Raw genomic sequence first — 21,221 nt, 5'->3', positions numbered from 1 at the left:
TCCCTCTCAAGATCCCCAACTTAATCACATCGGCAAAGTCCCTGTTGCCATATGAAGTTGTGTTCACATACTCTGGGATTAGGACACCTCTGGCATCGGGGGATCAGGACATCTTTGGGGGAGCTATTATTCCGTCTACCGCAGGATGGATGTAACAGTTTCAGTGGATTTGAAGTGGAGATAGAAACGTGGTGATTTATTCTAATGTATGCTACAGCCCTCTTTGGTATGTTGGAGGTGTCATGATTGCACTTATTTATAATATAAATGTTTTAAATATAGAAATTGAAATGGCTGAAACATGTGTGAGATTCATTTGATGAAGATAAATTTTAATATATTCTCAGCCTGTCAAAGTTATAAAGAAATGTGAAAGCTCAAAGGAAAGGGCTCATACATTGAACCGCCTTGCTCGACAGTGCCTCTCCGCTCCGAGTGGACTGTTCAGCACGCCTGTTCCTCTCCTGTCCCGGAAGTGGATCCACATCCCCCCTTTTCTGGTCTTGTCTCTTGTGTGTGGTTGGTCAGTGTCTGTTGAATCACAACATTGGACAGTGGATAAGAGAAAATTCCAGCCCAAGATGAGTAAGGAAATGTAATGGACCACTCTTCCAGTTACACACATACATTCATCCCTTGGTATCCATGGGCAACTGGTTCCAGAAACCCTTCTCCAGCCTCTGCACCAAAAGATGCCAAAATCCACAGATGCTCAAGTCCCTGATATAAAACAGGATAGATGCATATAACCTACACACATCCTCCTGTGTACTTTAAGTCATCTCTAGATTACTTATAATACCTAATACAATTTAAGTGCTCTATAAATAGTTATACTGTCTTGATTTCTTGTTTGTATTATTATTATTATTACTTGAGACAAAGTCTCACTCTGTCTCCCAGGCTGGAGTGCAGTGGTGCAATCTCAGCTCACTGCAACCTCCACCTCCTGGGTTCAAGTGATTCTCCTGCCTCAGCCTCCCAAATTGCTGGGATTGCAAGTGCATGCCACCACACCTGGATAATTTTTGCATTTTTAGTATAGACGGGGTTTTGACATGTTGGCCAGGCTGGTCTCAAACTCCTGACCTCAGGTGATCTGCCTGCCTCGATCTCTAAAGTGCTGAGACTACAGGTGTGAGCCACTGTGCCTGGCCTATTTGTATTATTTTTTATGTTGTACTATAGCTTTTTTTCCTAAATATTTTCAATCCATGGCTGGTTGGATCCACAGATGCAAAATCCATGGATGTGGAAGGCCAACTGTATGTGCAAGGCTTCTGAATGATACACACTTCATTCAGAGAACCTTAGGGAAGTCATGGATGGGAACATTGAATTGAGGAGTAAAAGAGACATCAACAGCCTGAAAATGGGCAAGCGTCATTCAGAGTCTCAAAAATCCGAGGTTGGGAGGGTCTGTGGGTAAACACAACTTACACAGTGATTCTGGAAAAGATGGTTTCTGTGCCCTAAGAATAAGAAGAAGTGACCACCTACAGGCAGTATTGGTTGGGAAGAATGTCATGTTAAAAGACCATCCCTTTCTTTTATAGTTTTCCTATGATGATGAATCAGGAAACTATTGTGGATTTCCCTGAGGCATTTGAAGAAACTTGCAGGGTCATATTCTCATAGGCAAGATGAAATAATATAAACTGGAGAATAATCATTTGGGCGGATTTATATTTGTTTATTTCTCTTATATCTAATTTCACTGTGGTGGATGTGAAACTGCGGATGAATGAACAATTGGGTGAATGACCAAAAGGGTCTATTAGTAGGGGGGTTTTATTGAACTCTATGTAGGAGGTTTCTAGTTCCTTGACCTTTTGCAATATCCTGAAAAGTGGGGGTAAAGCGTTTTGGGAGCCAGAGGAAGGAGTCTGGGGTTGAACTTATTGGAAGCTTGATACAGTGAGAGACATGGAAAAATACATATTTGGGAGACAGAAAATTGTCAAGAGAAGTCAATGTCATAACCAGGAAAATGGTGCCAAGAAGGGTGAACAAAACAGAGAAAAAATTAACTAGAACCATATGAGGCATTATACGGGCATGCCATAAAATAAAATAAAAATTAAAGTAAAAACAAGATAATAAAATAGACAAGCTTTCTCTGTGCCCTAAGAATAGGAAGAAGTGACCACCTACAAGCAATATTGGTTGGGAAAGATGTCATGTCAAAAGACCATTCCTTTCTTTGACAAGTTTTCTATGATGATGAATCAGGAAACTATTGTGGATAGCATCCCTAGGAGGATGGATTAGAGGGTGGTGGAGGTGAGACGCCTCCCCAACCTTGCTCACCTCCTGCTGGAGTTTCAAGGGCAGTTCTGGATCCCATAGTTTAACAGGGACATTGATGAGCTAGGATGTCTGAAAGCAGCCAGCCTGGAAAGGAGCAGTCTCAGGAACAACACAGTGTTGTCTGCAGATGCTGGAAAGGCTAGCGCCGAACAGGAGAATCCTGTTTGTTCTGGTTTTACCCTGGGGAACAGGAATAAATCTGGCAGTGGAAGCTGCAGGCCTCACCGTTTTCGTCTCTGCTGCCATTGCTCTTGCCTTCAGCACTGCGTGGAGGGCGCATCCTACACTCCAGCTTCTCCAGCCAGATTCTCACCACCCACACTCCAGATTTGCTAGCAAATGCACCACATCCAGAGTTTCCATTCCAAGACTCCTACTCTGTATCCTTCTTGCTTGGGCAACCCTCCTGCAACATGCTGGGACCACATGGAACTGCCAACGCTTTGCCCCCATCCCGATCCTCCCACCTGTCACCACATCCTGGCTCCCCTTTCTCTTTGCCCAGGTTAGACTCCATGGTCTATCTTTACAATTGCCTTGATACCACCTACACTGCCTCTGACGCTTTTGCCTCCTGCCTGGCCATACCCAAACCCTACTTCTACCTCCTCTGTTTCTGCACCCAGGTGGCTCAGGTCTGCCCAGACAAACCAGGTGGCCGAGCTGAGGCTGCCCTTTTCAATTTATGACAGAATCCTCCCATGCATTCTCAGCACTCATAGAAAATCCCATTTCAGCCGGGCGTGGTGGCTCAAGCCTGTAATCCCAGCACTTTGGGAGGCTGAGGCGGGTGGATCATGAGGTCGAGAGATCAAGACCATCCTGGTCAACATGGTGAAACCCCGTCTCTACTAAAAATACAAAAAACTAGCTGGGCATGGTGGCGCGTGCCTGTAATCCCAGCTACTTAGGAGGCTGAGGCAGGAGAATTACCTGAGCCCAGGAGGCAGAGGTTGCGGTGAGCCGAGATCGCGCCATTGCACTCCAGCCTGGGTAACAAGAGCGAAACTCCGTCTCAAAAAAAAAAAAAAAAAGAAAATCCCATTTCATTTCCCCAGTAAGATCGCTTTTTTTAAAGAAGAAACCTAAGCGTTCCCCTTCATTCTCTCTCAGGTGCAGATGACACTCATAGTCATTTGACACAGTACAAAATCATAATAGGCAGCTCGCTCCTCTCCCTCCATTAAGCTGAAAAATTTACCTGCATTTCCACCAGTGGATCTCAAACGGGGATCTGGGAGACTCCTCCCCAGGGACATTTTTCATGTCTGGAGACCTTTTTGGTTATTACAACTTGGGTTGGGGTAGGGGTGCTGCTGGCATCTAGCGGATAGAGCCCAGGAGTGTTGTTAAATACTCAATTATGCGAAGGACAGCCCCTCACCTCAAAAAATCATCCAGTCAAAGTGTCAGTAGTGCCAAGGTTGAGAAAGCCTGGTCTACACCCACCTTCCATTTGTCGCTATCTGGCTGTACACATCAGGGAGAGACAAAGCCTAGCGACGTGTCTCAATTGGTTCTATTGTCATTTGGGGTGGGACAGTTCCTTGTGTAAGATCGTCCCATGCATTGGAGGACATTTAGAATTCCTGGCCCCTGGCGGGGTGCATTGGCTCCTGCCTATAATCCCAGCACTTTAGGAGGCCAAGGTGGGTGGATCATCTGAGGTCAGGAGTTCAAGACCAGCCTGGCCAACATGGCAAAACTCCATCTCTACTAAAAATACAAAAATTAGCCAGGCGTGGTGATGTGCACCTGAAATCCCAGCTACCCAGGAGGCTGAAGCAGGAGAATAGCTGGAACCCAGGGGGCAGAGGCTGCAGTGAGCCGAGATTGTGCCACTGCACTTCAGCCTGAGCAACAGAGCAAGACTCCATCTCAAAAGTTCTCCCAGTTGAGAATCATTATACAATGATGGTGATTTTATCATTCACAGGATTGGGTGGTCCAATCCATTTCCTTTCTTCGTGCGTGTGTGTGTGTGTGTGTGTGTGTGTGTGTGTGTGTTTGAGACAGGGTCTCACTGTGTCACCCAGGCTAGAGTGCAATGGCATAATCATAGCTCACTGCAGCCTCAATCTCTTGGGCCCAAGTGATCCTCCTGCCTCAGCCTCCTGAACTAGGACTACAGGTGTGCACTACCTGCCCGGCCAATTTTTTCTATATTATAAAAAATCAAAGTAAGGTCAAACAAATATTTTGATGTCATTTGCTCAGTATGTTTATATATATATTGGTATAACTTCCTAAATCCTCAAAGAACATAATACATCCTTCCTTTCCTCTAATATTTTTCTTTACCACTGAACGCAAACACATAAAAATAAAATAGACTTTTAAATGTACTATCAAGATATAAAGTGTGTGGGAAGGTTGTACGTATTTTTAGAAAAACACATCCCTTGTGAAGCTCTTACAAAATCATAGCCCATAAAAATATGAGCGTAAAATAAATTGTAGCAAGAGGAGGATTACTTATCTCAGAGAAGTTTATCCAGAAGGCAAACTTGATGTTTAATTGAAGATGATTTGCATACAAGAACACTGCTTTATTATGTCTTTTATGACTCCCCAGGTCATGTAATCCACTCTGTTGCATACAAAGTGCTGTGACTGATCATTCTCCCGATTCAGAAGCATTCTGGAACCCCGATACAATGGGGTCCATGCCTGTGGGCATGAAACCCACCCCCTAAGAAAGAACCTTTTCATATTTTGGTCCTTTAACTCCCTGGATTGAATCTTCACATACCATATTAGTATCCATTATAGGAAAAATAAAAATAAAAAGATTAAAAATCAAGATCATCCTGGCCAACATGGTGAAACTCCATCTCTACTAAAAATACAAAAATTAGCTGGGTGTGGTGGCATGCACCTGTGGCCAGGCATGGTGGTGAACGCCTGTAGTCCCAGCTACTTGGGAGGCTGAGGCAGGATAATCGCTTGAACCCAGGAGGCAGAGGTTGCAGCGAGCCAAGATCGCACCACTGCACTCCAACCTGAGTGACAGAGCAAGACTCTGTCCCAAAATAAATAAATAAATAAAAAGAAGCCCCTGGCTGGGTATGCAAGCACTTCACCCAGCAGAGGCCACCTGTTGAGTGCTGGGTGGGCACCAGGGCAGCGTCGATGAGTGAGTGCAGTCAGGGTCCAGAGGGCAGACGTCAGGACAGCTCCTGCCACTTTCCACCAAGGTCCTCGGGCAGGTAGGACATCCCTCTGGGCTCCCCGGATGGCCACTATGAGAGCATGGATCAGGTTTTTCTGGTCCTACTCTTGAAACTTGAATCCTCGTGGTTTACAAGCTGCCCATCCTCACAGGGCATGGGTGGCCAACTCTAAAGTCAGGTGAAAGGGGGAGAAATACCCAAAAGAATGTCCACTGGCCTGAAGGAGAGCTGCAATCAGCACAGCCCACGTCCTTCAGCTCCTAGGGTCACCCACACCAGTGAAACACAAGAAAACAAGTAAGCTCACTCAGGTTGCAGGAGGTAGAGAGCCCAGTGGAACACCCCACGATGCTTCTTTACAGTCTTTATGAAAAGTAGTTCATTGATCGCTATTAATATGTCTAACATTAGGTGTGCATGTCTCCACCACATCTAAGAACAGAGACAAACAGAGCTCCAGAAACACGAAGCCTATAATTAGTGAGCAATCTTTCAATTGAAAGAAATAGAAAAGTAAGCTCATATGGACTTAAAGAATTGAGAAATTTAACAGTTCACTAACTGAAAAATTCAGAGGTAGGCTTTTCTTAGGGGCTAAACGATGTCAACTAAATGAGGCTTTTTCCCGCTCCCTCTCTCCTGTGGCGTCTGTTTCATGTTAAGAGTGGCTCCATTGTAATCCAGTGTGGCTGCCCTCCAGGTACAGATGCTCCTCTGTTTATGTTTACTAAAAGTGAGCATCTACCCAGGTGGACTCCAAAGAAAGTTAGGGGGGTTTCCACCCCAGAAGTCCTCAGCGAGTAGCTCCTTGAGCTTTCATGACCAAACTTGCTGTTGCGCCAGTCCCTGAACCCATCATTACAGCCAGAGATTGGAATTTGCTGGTTGGCTTAGGCAATCCAGGTTCTCAGGGCCTGGGGATGGATGAACTAAGGTTCCTGAAGCTGTATGCGAAAGGGAAGTAGACCCCTAAACAAAAGATGAGATGTGGCTGGGCATGGTGGCTCACGCCTATAATCCCAGCACTTTGGGAGGCTGAGGTAGATGGATCACAAGGTCAGGAGTTCAAGACCAGCCTGACCAAAACGGTGAAACCCTGTCTCTACTAAAACTACAAAAATTAGCCAGGCATGGTCATGGGCGCCTATAATCCCAGCTACTCAGGAGGCTGCAGTAGGAGAATTGCTTGAACCCGGCAGGCCGAGGTTGCAGTGAGCTGAGATCACACCACTGTACTCCAGCCACTCCAGCCTGGGTGACAGAGCGAGACTCCATCTCAAAAAAAAGAAAAAAATAGATGAGATCTGTTACCCAGAGAAGGGGCAATACCTCCTACAGCCCCTTCTTACCAAAGGAGCCTCTCATCAATCGACAGCATGCATCAGCGTCCCCAGGGTGCTCAGGGCCCTCTCTACTAGCTGGTGTTGCATTTGCTGGCCATTTCACGGGCACAGCTGCCAGTAACCACATGTGTGTAGCACTCCTGTGACTAAGGGTGGGGCTGCCATCCCACTTCCTTTAGATGCTGTATTCATTTCCTATAACTGATGTAAAAACTTACCACAACTTACTGGCTTAAAATAACTCAGATTTATCATGTTATTGTTCTGGAGGTCAGAAGTCCAAAAGAGGTCTCACCAGGGTAACATCAAGGTGTTGGCAGGACTCTGTTCCTTTTTGGAAGTTCTGGGTCAGAGTCTTGTTTCCTTGCCTTTCTCAGCTTTGAAAAGCTGCCGGCACCCCGGGATTCATGCCCCTTCCATATGCAAAGCCAGCTGCAGCCAGGAGGGTCTTCCTTAGTCAAATCACTTCGAGGCTTTCCACATAATGATCTTTTGATTGCCTTGGGCTCAGCCAAATCATCCAGGATGATCTTCGGATCCAAAATCAGCTGATTAGCAACCGACTTACAGGGAACATATTCACATGTTCCAAATATTGGGATGTGGACATCTTCAGAGGGCCATTAGCCTGTCTACCACATATAGAAGAAAGTGATACAGAGTTTAGCTGGGTTTTCCACTGTGTAAATGCAAAGTTTTCTATTTACCTTTAAAAATGTATAATCTCCTTTCTATTTCTGTGTAATAACCCACGGTAGAGAAGCAAAAATGCTCCCTATGTAAATGTACTGTGTTATTATTCTATAATGACTTACATCTGAGGGCTAATTCCATTGCTTTCATCACAAGAATTTTATGAAGAAATTAGCTTTAACAGTGAACAAATAAATTGGGCGCAACTAATGACAGCCTCATTCAGCCACAAATTCTAAATACTTCTCATATATGTGAATTCAGTTTCTTCTTACTATTTTCACTTCTTTTCTCCTATGCATCTCAGTTATTTTTACAAAGATACAGATGTGGCTTTTGTTATGCAGGTTACATCCTATCATTCTTTCATCTTAACTCACAAGAAACAGTTGCAATGTAGCAACCACATTTTTGCAGTATCAAAAATACCACAGATTATAATTTTCTTCCTTTTTTTTTTTTTCTCTGAGACTGAGTCTTGCTCTATTGCCCAGGCTGGAGTGCAGTGGCACAATCTTGACTCGCTGCAACCTCCGTCTCCCAGGTTTAAGCTATTCTCATGTCTCAGGTTCCTGAGTATCTGGGATTACAGGTGCCCACCACCACGCCCAGCTAATTTTTGTGTTTGTAGTAGAGACAGGGCTTCACTATGTTGGACAGGCTGGTCTTGAACTCCTGACCTCAGGTGATCTGCCTGCCTCAGCCTCCCAAAGTGCTGGGATTACAGGTGTGAGCCAACACACCCAGCCCTTTCTTTCTTCTTCTTTTTTTTTTTTTTTTTTTTTTGATGGAGTCTTTTTTTTTTTTTTTTTTTTTTTTTTTTTTTTTTTTTTTTTTTTTTTGATGGAGTCTTGCTCTGTAGCCCAGGCTGGAGTACAGTGGCGAAATCTCGGCTCACCGCAACCTCCGCCTCCTGGGTTCCAGTTCAAGCAATTCCCAGTTCAAACAATTCTCCTACCTCAGCCTCCTAAGTAGCTGGGATTAGTGGCACGAGCCACCATGCCCAACTAATTTTTGTATTTTTTAGTAGAGATGGGGTTTTACCACGTTGGCCAGTCTGGTCTTGAACTCCTGACTTTGTGATCCACCTGCCTCAGCCTCCCAGAGTGCTGGGATTACAGGCGTGAGCCACCGTGCCCGGCCTCTTTCTTCTTTTAATGGAGCTGCACAGCACATATTTTTCTTGATAACCAAAATGAGTCACTGAAGCAAATGTCAATCAATTGAGATTTGTTAAGCCAACCTCAGGGCATGTCCAGGAACACACAAGCCACAGACCTATTTGTGGCTATTTTCCTAAAGAGGTTTTCAGGAGGTTTACTATTTGTACGTTTTCTTCAAGGGGAGAAAGGCATGTAGGAAGAGGCAGGTAGGTGGTAAGGCAATGGTTATATCTTTGTGAGACTTTAGTTAGTGCCCAGTAAGTCAACACTTTGCGTAAGATAAAGTGAATGTTTGAAAGAAAAAAGGGACTAAAGGAAGAATTAATTATGCAGTTGTCTCTGGGTAAGTGGAGGAATGATTGATCCAGTCTTGTCTTTGTTCTGCACCTGGAAAGAAAAGCTTGCAATTGACATTATCAGCCTAGAATCAGACTTAGTTTCAGAAGCTAGGCTTAGATTGCAGATCTAAAGTTAAAATTGGCATGTCCTTATTCATGAGAGGCCAGCAAAAAATTACTTATGAATGGTCTGTGGGAGCAGTCATTTGGAGACCCCTGAGGCCTTTTACCTTTTCCCGGCGAGTCTGGGTGATGCATAATGCTGGTAACAGCGATTCATTTGGAAGAGGGGGGTTGCATGACTCAACCTCCAGGCTTAACCTTCCCTTTGGTAAAAGGAGTTTGAGGGTCCAGAGACACGTTTGTTGTTGTTGTTGTTTGTTTGTTTCTTTGTTCTAAGACAGAGTCTCACTCTGTCCCCCAGGCTGGAGTGCAATGGTGCGATCCTGGCTCAATGCAACCTCTGTCTCCCAGGTTCAAGCGATTCTTCTGCCTCAGCCTCCCAAGTAGCTGGGATTACAGGCGAGTGCCAATACACCTGGCTAAGTTTTGTTTGTTTGTTTGTTTGTTTTTTTAGTAGAGATGGGGTTTCACCATGTTGGTCAGGCCGGTCTCTAATGCTTGACCTCGTGATCCACCCACCTCAGCCTCCCAAAGTGCTGGGATTACAGGCGTAAGCAGGCCAGGAAAGGGTCCACTTGTACCCCCACTAGAAATGTCAGGTAACCATCAGGTGTTGGCCAGGTGGTTAACTGTCTCTCTAAAATAATAATTAGTCACAGCCAGCTCCAGGAAAAGTCTGTCTCCCAATAGATAGAAAAAACCTGACGATGGTGAACAGTAGCTTCCCGGTAGTGTCTCAGGAGTTGGGTGAGGGGCCTCACACATGTGCACTAAGAGGCAAATGGCAGAATTTAACTGGTATATGACCTTATAGGAAGACCTGACTGGTAAGGGAAGAACACCTCAAGTGAGCATGGGTGCAACTCCCATAAATGAACTATGCGTGCTCCCCTCCCAAGAGCTGGCAGACCACTGCATATGCAGACGGCTCACCCCAGCAGAAGACTCGGGGAGAAGGGATGCAAGACCCCAGAAGTGTGCCAACATATAAAACCCTAGGTTAAAAGTCAAACCATGCACTTGGTCTCCCAAGTTGCCTGCTTGACCCTCTTCCAAGTGTACTTTACTTCCTTTCATTCCTGCCCTAAAACTTTGTAATAAACTCTCACTCCTGCTCTAAAATTTGCCTCAGTTCTCACTCTGCCTTATGCCCCACTCCGTTGAATTCTTTCTTTTGAGGAGGTAAGAATTGAGGTTGCTGCAGACCCATATGGATTCACTGCCTGTAACATTTTTACTTATATCTTTATCATGGACATCTACAGTTCTACCTCATGTATTTTAAAGGCTGTATGTTATAGTATTGATAAAACTTTATTTGTATTTCCCCACTGCTGAGCATTTTGGTTACGTCCAATTTTTGCCATCATAAATGATTCTATAACAAACATCCTTGCAACAGGCTCTTTTTTTCCCCCATGTTGTAGTATTTTTTTTTTTTACCCCCAAGACAAGCTTTTGAGAAAATGTCCCAGCAAGATATTTAAAAGTTTATAATCAGATAATGGGATAAAGAATCCATAAACCTTGGGAACTGATTGGATCTGGGACATAAAGGAGAGGTCAAGTCTGGGATATACCCAGATATAAGGAACCAGACGGGGCCAGGTGTGGTGGCTTATGCCTGTAATCCCAGCACTTTGGGAGGCCGAGGCAGGTGGATCACTTGAAGTCAGAAGTTTGAGACCAACCTGGCCAACATGGTGAAACCCCATCTCCATTAAAAATACAAAAATTAGCCAGACATGGTGGTGTGTGCCTGTAATCCCAGCTACTCGGGAAACTGAGGCCTCGTTTACACCCGGGAGGCAGAGGTTGTAGTGAGCCAAGATCATGCCACTGCACTTCAGCCTGGGCAACAGAGTGAGACTCTGTCTCAGAAAAAGAGATAAATAAATAAGGGACCAGATGAGAGGTAGCCTGGCTTTCTATTTGAGACCAGAAGACTAGGGTCCTAGAGGCCTGGCTGCACCCCTACGAGCTCCATGGCCCTGGACAATTTAACCCCTCTGAGTCTCACTTTCTTCTAAACAAGGGCTAATAATAAAACCTCCTAGGGTTATCATGAAGATCAAACAAAATGAGGTGATATACCAATGTCCTTGCTATAAAAATTAACAAATCTTGCTATATCAGCAGATGATGGGATATACGTCAAAGGCTTTTAGAAATACCAAAAACACTATGTGAATGTAAGTGACTAATATTATCATCGTGCTGCCTCATCCTTGAACCATCTTCTCAAACACTTATGGACACAGCTTGCAACATACATAAGGCACAAGCTGTGGCCAAGAAGAGCTTTCTCTTGTGAACTTACAGGAAGCCGCTATCTGAACAACATTTGGAGAATCAGATTCTCTTGTTTATGCTTCTTCCAGAAATAGGCAGCCTGACATGATTAGAGGTAGATGACAGCCTTAAGCTCCCTTCCCCACAGGCCAGGAACAGTGGCTCACGCCTGTCATCCCAGCACTTTGGGAGGCCAAGGCAGGTGGATCACCTGAGGTCAGGAATTGGAGACCAGCCTGACCAACATGGTGAAAACTTGTCTCTTAAAAATACAAAAATTAGTTGGGTGTGGTGGCATGCTCCTGTAATCCTAGCTCTTTGGGAGGCCGAGGCAGGAGAATTGCTTGAACCTGGGAGGTGGAGTTTGCAGTAAGCTGAGATTGTGCCATTGCACTCTAGCCAGGGCAAGAAAGAGACTCCATCTCAAAAAGAAAAGGAAAAGTTTCCTTCCCCGCATCCTCACTGCCAGGTGACCTTTACAATGGGGACAAGTCTTAGGATAGATAATTCTGTTACCACAGAAACATTTCTTAGCAGGCAGTGACTAATACGATCACAATACTGTTCGTATTTCTCATACACTTCTTGCTGATTAAGGAAAGCTCCAGGGCAGGTTCTGATGGCAAATATTTGAAACCCCTTATTCCAGTCACTGTGGGATCCAGACAGATGCATTGTGCTACTCCAGAGATGCCATTCATGTTACACAGACATCCAGCATCTCCCAAAGTTTTCTTGTGTTCATTTGCTTTGTTTGGTTTCTGCAGCTTAAAAAAAAAAACAAAAAACAAAAAACAACAACAAAAAACCCACCTAACATGAGATCTACCCTCTTATTAAATTTTTATGTGCACAATATCATTTTGTAAACTCTTATGCTGGATAGCAGATCTCTAGAACTTATTCATAGCAGAATTGAGACATCCTTCCCTTTATAATAACTCCCATTTTGATATGGATGGGAGGCAAAAGGGCAGGGTCCCTGGCAAGGGCTCCACCCTTAAGCCTGGACATGCAGAGCCCTAAATGAGAACAGACATTCCTGATTTTGTGCCTGAATGTTGCTTTTTGGTCTGCCCCACCTCCACATCCTGTACTTATATAAACCGTGGACCTTAGCTGGGATTGGGAAGAGCAGCTGAACTTCTAGAGAAGAAGTAACTGAGAGTTGGAGACTATGGATAGACATGGCTTAACTTCAGATGGCAAGACTTTGGAGAGGAGCCTGGCTGGCAGGCCTCAGGGAAAGATCACCTTCCTGCATCAGCCCCTTTCCAGCCCTTCTTCCGCTGAGAGCCACTTCCACTGCTTCATAAAACCTCTGCGCTCACCATCCTTTAAGTCTGTATGGCCTGATTCTTCCTGGATGCCGGACAAGAACCCAGGTACCAAGAGGGCAGGGTGTATGACACCCTGACTCTCCGCCGCGCTGGTTAACACTTGGCCATCCCCGGCAACCACTAAAAGAGCACCGTTTGTAACACATGCCCTCTGGGGCTCCAGAGTTTGCAGGCAACTGTTAGACGCCGCCAAGGCTGGTAGAGGTTCACTCCTGTCAGTGCCTGAAGGCACTCGCCCCAGCTCCTGCATCTGCTCACCTGTGTACTCCCCCGCCTCTAAGGGTTTGAGCTCAGCAAAACAAGCCACCCCTACCCACCAAACCACAAGCTACCCCGCTGTCCCAAGTCTCTGGAGGGGATCAGGGAACTTTCCCATCCGAATTTCCTCCACCCTCAAATGTTCACTTTTGGCTAGCACGCTTCAGATGTTATCTCACTGCCCCAGAACCAAACTGACAGCTCACTTACACAAGCACACCTATTACACAGCCTCTGCCTGAGTATTTTAAAGTAACTATCTGTAACATAACCTGAATGATATAACCAGGAATGTGACTATTTTTAATTTTATAAAATCCTTAGAATTGTGGCTGATGTCCTATCCTTCTTCTAATATACAAAAAATATTTTTCACATGCAGAAAAAACATCGTTGACCCGGAGGATCCCCGATGTGTCCGGTTAACACTCACCGGCCAGATGATTGCAGTGTCTCCAGAAGAAGTAGAATTTGCCAAGCAAGCCATGTTTTCAAGGTGTGTATATGCTTTAAAACTGATTTGCCCAGAAATATACAATAACAACAAGCCAAGGTCAGGCTGTGCCATTTGATGCCTCTGATGCAATGACACTGATTGGTCTGCACTGCCCTTCAGTGGTAACAGGGCCAGGCTCAGCCTGGCTGTGGAGATCACTATCAGTGGCCGCAGAAGCCAGGCGAATGCCTCTGGAGAACACACCACTGAGCTATTCCAGGCACAATCCCTACCTACTTCCAACCTTTGACAATTCCCTGCCTTGCCGTGAAAATAGCTGAGTCTTCGCCAACACAACAAACATTTTCAAGCATCCACTCTAAACAAAGCATATTGCCTGCTGGGGTTGGCAGCATTTCTCAGTGTGGTGCTCTCACCCTTACATCAGTAGGACGCTGACTTAGACCCGGCTTTACTCACCCCACCCCGACCTACTTACTGAATCAAACTCTCCAGAAATAAGGCTCAAGAATCTATATTGTAAAATGCATGCTCCAGGAAATTGATATGCTGCTAAAGTTTGAGAACCACTGCTGTAGGGGTCTACACAAGTGAGAGGGTGGCCAAGCCTGGAGGTCAGAGCTTGTGCAGGCTGAGGACAGCGCATGCACGCGGGGGTGGCCTTTCCGCAGGTGTCCACACAGGAGCAGCCGGAAGTGGAGGCTCAGAGCTGGGGTGCAGGCTGGTGCAGCAATGGAAACAGGCTAGAAGGCAAGTGGTGAGTTGGAGGAGCAATTCACAACCTCATGGGAAGAGGAAGATTCTGCATGCAGGGATGCAGTGAATGAGCAAGGCTCCTGAGGACATGGAAAAGGGCTAAAGGCACAATCAGAGGAAACTAGAATGATTGGGATTGGTTATTCACATGAACTCATTGGCTTTTAATACTTAAAGAAATAGATGTTGATGTGTGTGTGTGTGCGCACAAACGTTTTTATTTAGTTATTTATTTCATTGCTAGCTTTTAAACTCAACTCTAACTCTTTAGTTCTTCTCTCACATGTTATTACAAACAATGAGAAGGGGCCAAAATCTTCCCTAGATCCTAGATCAGTGGGTTCATTAGGTTCATTTCCTATTTTCTTTTTTTTTTTATTTTACGTTGTGGGATACATGTGCAGAACATGGAAGCTTGTTACATAGGGATACATGTGCCGTGGCGGTTTGTTGAACCCACCAACTCGTCATCTAGGTTTTAAGCCCCGCATGCATTAGATTATTTCTCCTAATGCTCTCTCTCCCATTGCCCCAACCCCCAACAGGCCGCAGGTGTGTGATGTTTCACTCCCTGTGTCCATGTGTTCTTGTTGTTCAGCTCCCACGTATGACTGAGAATATGTGATGTTTTTGTTCTTATGTTAGTTTACTGAGGATGATGACTTTCAGTTTCATCCATGTCCCTGCAAAGGACATGAACTCATTCTTTTTTGTGGCTACATAGTATTCCATGGTTTACCTGTGCCACATTTTCTTTGTCCAGTCTATCATTGATAGGCATTTGGATTGGTTCCAAGCCTTTGCTATTGTAAATAGTGCTGCAGTAAACATATGTATGCATGTGTCATTATAGTAGAATGATTTATAATCATTTGGGTGTACACCCAGTAATGGGATTGCTTGGTCAAATGGTATTTCTGGTTCTAGATCCTTTAGGAATCGCCACACTATCTTCCACAATGGTTGAACTAATTTACACCTTACCAACAGTATAAAAGCATTCCTATTTCTCCTCAGCCTCACCAGCATCTGTTGTTTTCTGACTTTTTAATGATCTCCTTTCTAACTGGTGTGAGATGGTATCTCATTGTGGTTTTAATTTGCATTTCTCTAATGACAAGTGGTGATGAGCTTTGTTTCATATATTTGTTGGCCACATAAACATCTTCCTTTGCTTCATGACTAAAACACCAAAAGCAATTGCAGCAAAAGCCGAAATTGATAAATGGGATCTAATTAAACTAAAGAGCTTCTGCACAGCAAAAGAAACTACCATCAGAGTGAAGAGGTAACCTACAGAATGGGAGAAAATTTTTTCAATCTACCCATCTGACAAAGGTCTAATATCCAGAATCTACAAGGAACTTAAATTTACAAGAAAAAAGCAAACGACCCTATCAAAAAGTGGAAGGATATGAAATTTCCTTTCTGCCTACCAGCAAACAACATCGCCGAGTTTGCCTGCCACTACATAATATAGGTACCTTTACCCCCAACTTTCAGTAGCCTTCCTATGCTTTTATTTTTAATTTTAGAGACAAGGTATTGTTCTTTTGTGCAGGCTGGAATGCAGTGGCGTGATCATAGCTCACTGCAGCCTTCAACTCCTGGGCTCAAGGGATCTTCTTGCCTCAGCCTCCTGAGTAGCTGGGACTACCTACAGGCACAACCTTTTTTTGAGACAGAGTCTCTGTCTGTCGCCCAGGCTGAAGTTCAGTGGCACAATCTTGGCTCACTGCAACCTCTGCCTCCCAAGTTCAAGTGATTCTTGTGCCTCAGACTTCGAAGTAGCTGGGATTACAGGTGTGCACCACCGCACCTGGCTAATTTGTGTATTTTTAGTAGAGAAAGCATCTGCCATGTTGTTCAAGCTGGTCTTGAACTCCTGGCCTCATGTGATCCTCCCGCCTTGGCCTCCCAAAGTGCTGGGATGACAAATGTGAACCACCAGTTCCAGCCAGGCACTACCATTTTATAACCCCTCACTGTCGGTCTCCTCGGGGTCCTTCCAGCTTCCACCCACTGCCTGGGCCCAAAGCCGGTGCCCCATGGATTAGGGTTTGTTGCACCAGCACCACTTCCAGGTATCAAACTTTGTTCCAGTTATCAGTACAAAAGTAGATTGCTTAAGACAACAGCAATCACGTTACTATCTTTGCTGCATAATATTTGGGGTGTTATAGCGACAGATTAGCAACTTTTGTTCAAATGGATTAAGAAAAGAAAATAGTTTTGGATACTAAACTTTCAATTCCCCTGTATGTTTATTATTGTTTCAAAATAAATTATTCTTTAAAAGGATGATTGACTGAGCGTGTGGCACACACCTGTCATTCCAGCACTTTGGAAGGCTGAGGCAGGAGGATTGCTTGAGGCCAGGAGTTCAAGACCAGCTTGGGCAACATAGTGAAACTACATTTCTACAAAAATGGTTTTTTTTAATTAGCTGGGCATGGTGGCACGCTACTCATGAGGCTAAGGCAGGAGGATCGCTTGAGCCCAGGGGGTCGAGACTGCAGTGAGCTATGATCCTCCCACTGCACTCCAGCCAGGGCAACAGAGCAAGAGCCCATTTCTAATAAATAAATAAATAAATAAATAAAGATCATCAACCTGTTGTTGCATTTCCTTTGTAATAAATGTTTTTTCCCAGTTTGGACCTGGTCTTTGAATTATGTTTATACCATTTTTAGATATAAAGGAAATGTTTATGAAGTTAAAAAAAAAAAAAAAAAAAGAAGTGAGCCACAGCTCCTGCCCTCAAAAACCCTGCACGAAGTTTAGGGGTATGCATCGGGGAGAGGCAAGTCAGTAAACAGCGCGAGCCAGGATGTGACGTCGCCTGTCAAATCTAGCTGGCTCTCACTTGCCTCAGTAGTTCTCAGCCTGCTCCGTGACTAGAAATCTTTTCATGGGCAGACTGATTTCACAGGCTCACTCCATGTTGTGAACATTTCCTATAGAGATGCATAAAACGTTTCTTTACGTTTCCTGATAAGGTAACCAGCCTCCACTGAGCACTGACTCTCTGCGGGTGTTCTCTGTGTGGGTCATTGTCTCCTTCCCCACACAGCCCTATGAGGAGCCCCATCAGCATCACCCCACATGACAGGTAAGGACACAGAGGCTTGTGAGTGCCAATAGCCCTCGGGCATCACAGCTCATTAGCAGTTGAACTGAGATTCATACCAAGGAGCCTGGCTCAAGACTTGAGCCTTTAGCCGCATGGGGTAGGGTCTCCAGTCCCTGCCTCCCTACCGAGGTCCCAGGCACTGACTCCCCTGGCTCTGGCTCTGGCTGATCTGAGCAGCTGTCAATGCAAATGAGGCCTGGACTCTGGAGGTTCTATGACTTGGCCCAGGGTGCACCTCTCTGATAATAACAGCTTTACTGTGGTCTCTCTTTATTTCTGCAGGCACCCAGGGCTGAGGAAGTGGCCTCGTCAGTATGAATGGTTCTTTATGAAGATGAAGGTAGAACATATCTGGCTTCAGAAATGGTATGGAGGCGTATCCGATATTTCAAGGGAGGAATATTTCAAAGCAGTTCCCAGAAAGGCCTGATGGAGTAAGAAGAAAGTCCTTAGTGTTTGCACTTAAATGAAAACCTTTTCAGTGATGAAGCCAGACAGCTATTGACCACTGTCTCTTTGTTGAAGGGTTCACAGCAGCCCTGCCATCCCTACAGTAGAATGAGAGAGGGGGAACAGGGAACTCTATGCTAGATGTGAGATTAAAGTAGTCATTTGCAGATCTCCAACTCACACGGATACTTCGCATAGATAGTCTTTATTCAGTTGTATTCAATCCAAACTCACCTATTCAGAAATCGTATAACAGTGGTGGTGAAAATGACATGTTGAGATCGTTGCTGTTTCCTTCTTTAAGAAAAAAAAAAATGCCTGTACGTACAATGTGATTGCTGTGTATTGTGAGAGTACTTTTGTTGCTTGCGGTGCCAAACGCGATCTTGGTTCTCAGCTCACTGCAACCACAAAGGAGGTGACTGGGCATCACACAGCCACAACATCATATTAGGGCGAGGGTGGAAGACTGTATGTCTATGGATTACTCCTCCTGCTGGTGGATTGCAAATGCATTATTAAGTCATACTGGCTAGAATATACTGGTCACTTATGCAGCTTTTTCCCCACCATAACGTGAAACAGTTAAGAACATAGGATGCTTTGTGCACAGCCCTTCTCTATGTAACCAGCCATGGCAGTGCATTAAAGAGGAACAAGTAGCTTCGACATTAAGTTTCCCAAAAGGTTGAGCTGCCCACACTTCTGGCAAGGGTTCCCCTCTCTCCTGCGTGAACGGGGCATCCAGAATAAGAAGTGCCCCGTTCTGTGGTGGAGAAAGAAGAAAGGGGAGAGGGTGAAGCTGGGAAAGTAAAGGCAGCACATTAGAGAAGGAAGAAAGGAAGCCGGTAACTGAGGGCCTGCTGCCTGCCCAGCCCTGGGCCAGACCCTCAATGGAAGCCATCGCATTTAAGCCCTGCAACCAATGAGATGCACATTATCATTGCCTCTTACAGACAAGAAAACCAGACTCAGAGAGGTTGAGTCCACATCCCAGACAGCGCACTGCAAACACGGGTGGAGTGGTTCCTAGAAGACATCGGTTTTAAGAAGGAAAGTTATTGAAATGCATGGATAGAAACTGAATTAGGAAAATCAGCAAAGTGATTGTAAAAGAGAAGGACTAGCCTGCCTAGAGATGATGTTTCTTGCTTTTGGAAAAAAAATCTCTGAAATTTGATTCTTACTACAGATTTAAAACTTTCTACATATTACATGTAGGTGCTTCTAGTGTTTTCAAGAAATTAGACTGTACCTGTGTACACTTCTAAGGCCCACGTGGACCTATGTATATATATCTAAGACCTCTGATCATTAAAACCTATAAAGGATTGAGCTGTCCCAAGTATCCTGTCTTTCTGTAATGGCTATAAACTTTATTTGGTAGGTTAGGGAGGTTGTGTAACATAAAAACACATCACTATATATATATATATATCTTTATTTATGTAAATAAAAGTGTTATTAATGATTATATACTTTTGCTTAACAAAATAACACATGATGAGAGTTTGAGTTGTCAACATATATTTTAAGTATCTATTGCTAAAAACATAGTAAGCTGCAGAGATTTCTTTGTCATAAGCCAATCGTCAAAAGAGTTCCTAACAATGGTGATGTCTAATATATAAGAATAAGGTACCTCTGAGGGAACTTCATATTTTCAGAGTTTAAAATTATTGCTACTCTCAATTTAGAAAAAAGGGAGAAAGCTAGAAGAACAAATGACATGCTCAAATGTATTGCATAAGTCAACCTCAAACCTTAATACTTGGAGCTTTGCTACCTCCTGATCCTGTCTTACAGATAAGGTCCCTATGCTAGGTTTATTTTATTGTCAGGTTCCATTTAGCTCATTAAAGGTCACTGCTGCTTCAAAGGGCTTTGCAGAGTGGATGCCATTTATAACCACTGACGGAATGTTTTCAGCTATTTATCCAAATTACAGGAAATGAAAGCTGAAAAGGTTGGATAAGAACTGTGTTGAAAATTCATAGTTTTAAGTTTGATGGATTCCATTCAGGCAAGTGTGTTTCAGCAAATCTCTAGAAATTTACGCTGATTAAAATTTTAGCGGCTGTATTGGAAGTTCCAGACATGGCGATAAGGCAAGAAAAAGAGATTAAATGCATACAGATCAGAAAGAGAAAACAATGTATCCCTATTTAGAGAAGACAGGATGGCCTACATAGAAAATTCCAAGTAAACTATTTTTTAAAAAAGAAACTCTAGAACTAGTAAGTGAATGCAGCAAGGTCTCAGGACACAAGACCAGCACACGAAAGTCAATTGCATTTCTCTACGCTAACGATGAACATGTGTGTGGGGGAGGGGGGCCCACTGAAAACACAATACCATTTGCAATCACTCCAAAGTGAAATATTTATGTATAAACAAAACTTACCCAGGACCTGTGTAGTGAAAATTTTTTAATGCTAAGAAAAGAAATTAATGATCTAAACAAAGAAAAAGAGATACCATTCTTGGATTGGAAGATACAAAACAATAAAGAGATCGGTTCTCCCCATCTTTATCTCTAGGTTTAATGCCATTCCTATCAGAATCCCAGTGAGGATTTTGTAGACCTATACAAGCTTATTTTAAAAGTTATTTGAAAAGGTACAGGCATTGAAATAGCTAAAACAATCTTGTAAAAGCAGAATAAGGTTGGAGAAATCATTCTATTTAATACAAAGGGTTATTATGTAGCTAAGTACTCAAGAAAGTGGCATTTGGTGGCCTAGAAACACACACTGATGGAACAGAATAGGGAATCTAGAAGGCCCACACAAATAAGCTCAATTGATTTTTTTTTTAACAAAAGTACAAAACGAATTCAACAGAGGATAGTCTTTTCAATAAACTGGAGCAAGTGGACATCCATAGGCAAAATGAACGTTGGACTACACATACTTTATACAAAAATCAACTCAAAAGAGATCATATCTGTACACATAAAATGTAAAACTATAAAACTATAGAATATAGAAAATCTTTGGGAACAAGGGCTAAGCAAAGAGTTTTTAGACTTAATACCAAAAGCACAATTCATAAAAGAAAATGTGATAAATTAAACTTCATCAGAATTTAAAACATTTGCTCTGCAAAAGACCATGTTAAAAGGCTGAGAAGACAAGCTACATACTGAGAGAAAATATTTCCAAATCACACATCCAACCAAAGATTAGTATCTAGAATATGTAAAGAACTGTCAAAACTGAACAGTTAAAAAATTTTTAATTAGAAAATGGAGCACATAAACAGACATTTCACTGCAGAGAATATACTAATGGCAAATAGTATATGAAAAGACATTCAACAGCACTAGTCACTAGGGAACTGCAAACTAATACTACCATGAGCTATCACTGCATACCTACCAAAATGGCTAA

At 43.7% G+C, this 21,221-nt stretch overlaps 1 protein-coding gene across 1 annotated transcript in view; it reads left to right on the top strand.

Annotated features, from left to right (window-relative positions):
• Positions 1 to 19,440, top strand: part of CREG2 (cellular repressor of E1A stimulated genes 2) — a 39,833-nt gene extending 20,393 nt beyond the window's left edge. Inside the window, exons 3-4 of the mRNA XM_003938078.4 lie at positions 13,416 to 13,529; positions 17,662 to 19,440. Coding sequence (XP_003938127.2) covers positions 13,416 to 13,529; positions 17,662 to 17,809 — 262 coding nt within the window. The 3' untranslated portion in view covers positions 17,810 to 19,440. The remainder of the gene's footprint in view (positions 1 to 13,415; positions 13,530 to 17,661) is intronic.
• Positions 19,441 to 21,221: the final 1,781 nt, after the last annotated feature.

Source organism: Saimiri boliviensis, chromosome 1 (assembly GCF_048565385.1).
Source record: "Saimiri boliviensis isolate mSaiBol1 chromosome 1, mSaiBol1.pri, whole genome shotgun sequence".
In the NCBI taxonomy this organism is placed as follows: domain Eukaryota; kingdom Metazoa; phylum Chordata; class Mammalia; order Primates; family Cebidae; genus Saimiri; species Saimiri boliviensis.
The sequence above is the reverse complement of the archived record's forward strand: the minus strand, read 5'-3'. Positions and strand labels throughout refer to the sequence as shown.